Below are 5,678 nucleotides of genomic sequence, written 5' to 3' on the forward strand. Positions count from 1 at the left end.
AGAAAAAGTGGATACAAGAACTGTTGTTTGGTTAATGTACATAAGAATAAAGTTTAAATCATCCTAAGAAACTCTCACCTCCAGTCGATTCCAAATTGTGTCTCGAAGAACATATAACAGAACTAGGATGGTGTGTGAAACATAATCGATCAGCACCATGTTTCTTATGATATGTTGTCCTTATCAACCTAAACCAACATTAAAATGATACGGTTGAAAATGATCCTAACACTTAAATTTCCAACAACAAACCTAATTACAAAGCAGAAATCATGCTAAAAACTAAAACTTTCTCACTGAACTTGCAACTAAAAATTTTAATATTAACTAAATCAATGGCAACACATTTCTTTTCTTTCTCCTTTTCCTTCTATATTCGATTACAGTAGAAAAAACAAACTAACTTAGCATTGGCAATGTCGTAGAGGTGAACTGAATCGTCCTAACTAGCTGTCACCAATAGATCATCCTTTCGGTGAAAATCAAGTGAACTTATCTTTCCTCCCTGAAAATATTTGACCAAGTAAAAATGAATCAATTTGAATATTCAGAGACGAAAATTCGAATCAGTAGGCTGGTAGGATGAAGTAAAAAAACCTCATATGAATTGAATTAATACATTTAAAAAATATCAAATAAATCAGAATTCAGAAGCTTGAAGTAGCTGTTCTAGTTTTTTGACAAATATTTTTTGTAGCTTAAAAAAAGGTTTACAGTAATGGCGGATCTAACAGAGAATTAAAGAGAAAAATCAGTGACAAAAAAATTACGAAGTCTGAGAAGATGGCGGCATCGACAGCCAAATTTCTGCTTCCGATTAGACACTCATTTTCTCAATCCCGGGAATTATGTAAGTATTATCAATCTATTTTTTATTTTTTTCCTTGAAATTTATTTATTTTTTTCTTTTCACTTCATGCAGTTCATGGAAAAATTGGACTTTTGAAAACATGGGTTCATAGTTTTAAACCTAAACTGCAAAACAGGGCCTCGAAGTTTGATTATAAGATAAATATACAGAGAGAATATGTTCAAGGCTGCTGCTTATCAGGCGAGTCTGTTTATGTTTAATGATTTTTTGTTTTTTTGCTTATTTTGTTTCATTTCTATATAATTTTTTATTTTACGGATACCCTTTTCTTTTGTTAATGCAAATTTTCAGTGTTTTTCTAGATTATTTTCTCTCTGTTATTTTTTATTTTGATCTTCTGGAATTTGAACCTCATGATTTGATGCCATTTCCATGGAAGACTTTCCTGTATATTACACGTTGTTTGTAATTATCAAACTCGTGTGTAGATAAACTACCTGTATTGGATACGTATTTGAGTATGGGTACGAGGATATGACCCTCGAGGAATCCTCCAAATACAATAAAAAAATTGATTGAGGCATTGTTTATCTTTCTGCTTCTCGGTTTATTGTTTGTTCTCGATGATATATAGTTCTCATTGTTGAGAAATCTTGCTGATGTTGGAATTCTTTTTTCCAGGAAGTAGAAATATGAGAAGCATTTTTGGTGCATCAGTCCTGTTTGGAGCTGTCTACTGTTGGCCTCGTTTTTCATATGCCTTGGATGGTGAGTGGATCGATATTGCACTTGACTACTTCTCTTGAAATGGTCATCTAGAACACATGATCTTATATGTGTATGGCTATATAATCCGCCAAATACATAAAACAAAACTTTTAAAAAGGTTGAACATATCTATGTAAGACATTATCTGTATCTGGCACTTACATTTGACTTTCAGTAACATAGGATTGGATTGCCTGATATATATAGAACTATGCCTGCAGTGTATTTCTTCTTGTTATGCATGATCATTTCCTTGTATTTGTTTTATTTGTGTTATAACAGACGGATGGTTTGAATTAAAATAATGTAGGTCTTGACATTTTTGCGGATGACAATCATTTAGAGACATTTGATGCTTCAGAAGGCAAAGATGATCGACACAAACTCTGGTTGTTGATGAGGAAACTATGGCTGCCCCTTTTTTTCATATTTACTGTCTTGATGAACTGGGATAGTCCCTTTGCAGTGACAACTAGGATCCTTCTTTTCATCCTCAGCACCAAACCGAGCCCTTCATCGATCTATCTTTTTGTTGAAAAGGTCTGTAAACTTTTCTTCCACTTGGCTTCTTGGGTTCATGTGAGCACACCTAACACCTATGTTGTTCCCACTCTTTGGTTTTCTTAAAGCACAGGTGTCCGACATCCATGTTGGATGCATTTTTGGACCTGGGTATAGGGAATTAGGGATTTAACTCTCCAAATACATGGAAACAATAAGAGAGACACAAATTACATTTTTCAATATATATGCGAAACCGACACTCGTACCCGAGTCTGAGCAACATAGAAGCACACAGCTACGTAAAATTGTGGTGCAATCTGCATCCTGGTGTATGTCTACCTAGCCATACAGTGAAATATGTCGCTCTAGTCCTCTTTTGCTTTATAAGCTTTGAAAGCATTTTTGGTTTTGCAGTTACGTCGCGGACTTGTGCGTCAAAAACCATTTTTCTACAGATTTAAGGTATGTTTTAACATTCTAAAATCTTTTAATCCTTGTTGGTGAACAAATTTTTGAGGTTACCATCTCATTTACATCAAAGCAAGCTAAAACTAACTATGTTGCTCCGATGCAGGTATATGTACAATATGAGTATGGTTAAGTTTTTCTATGGTTTTTGGGTCCTTGGAGGGTTATATTCCTCTACCTATATTTGAATATGTGTCACACACAGATACTAAAAGCAAAATGAAGAGTTAGATCAACATAGAAAACTGAAGTTACTCGTACAACAACCATTCTGTTTATTGCTTCATTTCTCGAATAGACCTATGTTACTCCGACTCTTCATTTTTGTCGAAATACTTGTATCCGACACTCATGTCCGATGCAGATTTGGATATGGCCATGGAGATGTGATCCTTCAAATACGTAGAAGAACCTTTTTAAAAAAAATTAAGCATGTACATGTCCGATACATACCCATAATCAACTCACACCCAAATTCAAGTAACCATGGGATGGACTTTACCAAGTTCTTATAAGGGTAACATTTATCCCTACCCGGTAGCCATATAAACAAATGGAATTTACAGATGATTTTATCTATGATAAAAAGAAAGTTAAAATGAGCATCTAGTCTAGAATCTGTTTCGGTTTAATATTCTTGATTTTCCTTCTAAGATGCTCATATTAAATGGAAGCTACATTACCATGCAGTCACTGCATGCCAGCAAAGTCGAAGTCCAGGATTACAAGCTTCTCTGCCTTGCTACCGTCGAAATCGGGGACCAGAAGTTACAGTTGATCGGAATTCTTGGCGGTTGGTGGTCATTGCCATCATCACTGGGTCTATATTTCCTTCCTCCAGGGCAGTTCTCTAGTACATCACTGTGATAACAAGGTAGGTTTATCTTCAAATGCAAGTAGCTAGTATTAGGGTGCAATAGAGTAAGCCAGGCTCAAAGTGTAAGAAACTTGATCTCGGCTCAAAATTTGAAGGCTTCAAGCTTGACTGAGCTTCACTTGGACAGCTGGATGCGAGATAAAAGTTGAATTGTTTGAGCTCTTAGGCCTGTTTACCTAGTAAAAGGTTATCTTGATTCAACTCAAGAACTGTTGTTTATCGAAGGCATTCTTTCCGATGCTTTCATTGCGTACAATCGATTTGAAGAACTCTTTGCCCTCGATATCGTTAATATCTTCATTTTTCATGCTTTTCTTACTGTCGTACCCGTCTTTCGGTTGGGCCCCGGAATTGGGCTTCGACTTGGAAAATGTGGATTGGAGTCGCCACCGATCATTTATTTTATGAAAAATGGGCTGATCGGATACCTTATTTCTTACCTGATCTGCGTCTTACCAAGGATATGTCGGATTCGGGAGTCGATTACAGTCAAGGAAGGGTTAGCACCCTTGAACTGCCCTTTCGGTACTATATAATTTCCAGTTGTCTTAATTAAGAAAAATTGTAACTTTAATTTAAAAGGTAAAATAGCGATCCCTGAACTTACCTCTGATTGGTTGTAACTCTTATTAAAAAGGTCAAAAATGTTAGATAAAAATAATAATAGTAAATGAACATAAAATATAAATAGATATATATAAAAATATAATATTAGTAAGATAATAGTAGGGAATTAAAATAAAGTTAATAAACGTATAGAACAAAATATAATAATAAAAAGCATAGTAAATAAAAAATAATACATTTACATATCTATGTATAAATAATGACATGTAATATATAATAAAATATGATATAAATAATAATAACAAAGGTAAAGATAATAGGAAAATCAATAAAATGAAAAATATACATATACATAAGATTAATAAATAAAAATAATTAAGTAATAGTAAAAAATATATATATATTGGGAAAAGATAACTAAATATGTACGTAGACAATAATAATAAAGAGGAAACTAAATAAGATATATATACACACGTTAGTGACAATAAATAAAAAATAAACAATATGTTTATATATAAAAATAATAATAATAAGATACTAAAAAAGTATAATAAATACAAAAACGGAAAGGATAAAAAGGAAACAAAATAATAAATAATAAGCGGTATAGTTAAATACACATAACAAGGACTAAAATGTAAACAGAAAGAAAATTGTGGGCCAATTTAAAGAGAGTTTGAGATTTACAGTCAAATGTGGGGGATTGAATTGAAAGGAAAATCGAATTACATGACCAAATTAAGAGAGAATCAGGGCTTAAATTAGGATTTAGGGCCAAAATAAATGAATTAAATCTGCGAGGGACCAAAAACGAGATTGCTCCATTTGCGTTTTAAAAACACGCGGGTCTGAGGGAACACGCGGGTCGGGTCACGGTCCAAGCGGGTCGAATGGGCTTAATATACAAGCCAAAATTTTTTCTAATTCTTTCATTTTCCATCTCAAAAAAACCGACTCATCTCTTCTCCTCAAAGCAAATGCTCTCTTCTGTTCTTCATTATGAAGAACCGGCCACCGCCTGGGTTCATGAAAACCCAGAACACGGCCAACGGCGCCGGCCGCCATTCATCTGCGGCAATACTCGAAAAAAAATTGATTTTCAAAGAGCTCTTCGTACCCTCAGTTTACAAAATGTTTTGTTTTTGCGAAAGAAAACCTCTGGGGAACATTGATCTAAAGTCAAAAACTTCGAAATCTCCCTCTTGGTCATTGGCTCAAGACGTTTTTTTTGGAGTTACTCTTGAATCAAAACACAAAAAAGGCACGAAAATAACATGCAAAGGTACGATTTTTTTACCTTTTTTCGAAATATAAGTGCTTCGGAAATGGATATGATTTGCTTGTAATTTCTGCTCTTTATTGCCTATCCACCCTCTGTAAAATTACATTAAGGATTACATGCTATTTATAATATTCAAGCCATCCTATTTTTGGGAGTTTGATTCCTAGTTAAAAACTGATATTTGCTATTGGTTTGCTGTTGAACCGGGATAATTGGTTGTGGGTTGTTATTGAAGGATCTTCGTGCCCTCTTTGCGCCGAAAGAGTCGGGATTGGTGGCGTGCAGCGTGGGGAACCTGGGTTACTTGGAGATGTGGCGCTGGTGAGAGAGAAACTGCTAGGGTTTGGCTTGGAACGGGCCAACTTGTTTGGGGCTACTGTTGGGCCATTATATTTGAT

The 5,678-nt window shown here is 34.6% G+C and overlaps 1 protein-coding gene across 1 annotated transcript; it reads left to right on the plus strand.

The window, feature by feature from the left end:
• The first annotated feature begins 785 nt into the window (after positions 1-785).
• On the plus strand, positions 786-3,621 carry LOC120159481. Its single transcript, XM_039170074.1, has 6 exons — positions 786-850; positions 920-1,051; positions 1,493-1,579; positions 1,890-2,119; positions 2,498-2,545; positions 3,242-3,621. Exons 3-6 carry the CDS (start codon positions 1,504-1,506, stop codon positions 3,416-3,418), a joined length of 531 nt encoding a protein of 176 aa, XP_039026005.1. The 5' UTR covers positions 786-850; positions 920-1,051; positions 1,493-1,503; the 3' UTR covers positions 3,419-3,621.
• Positions 3,622-5,678: the final 2,057 nt, after the last annotated feature.

Source organism: Hibiscus syriacus, unplaced genomic scaffold, assembly GCF_006381635.1.
Source record: "Hibiscus syriacus cultivar Baekdansim isolate YM2019G1 unplaced genomic scaffold, ASM638163v2 tig00111366_pilon, whole genome shotgun sequence".
Taxonomy (NCBI): Eukaryota; Viridiplantae; Streptophyta; class Magnoliopsida; order Malvales; family Malvaceae; genus Hibiscus; species Hibiscus syriacus.

What these genes read in the sequence shown, in the direction of transcription:
- LOC120159481 (XM_039170074.1), top strand. Translation starts at nt 1,504, where the DNA reads ATGAGAAGCATTTTTGGTGCATCAGTCCTGTTTGGAGCTGTCTACTGT. An exon ending in TTTTTCATATGCCTTGGATG is followed by an intron (nt 1,580 to 1,889) that starts GTGAGTGGATCG and finishes AAAATAATGTAG; the next exon opens with GTCTTGACATTTTTGCGGAT. An exon ending in CATTTTTCTACAGATTTAAG is followed by an intron (nt 2,546 to 3,241) that starts GTATGTTTTAAC and finishes ATTACCATGCAG; the next exon opens with TCACTGCATGCCAGCAAAGT.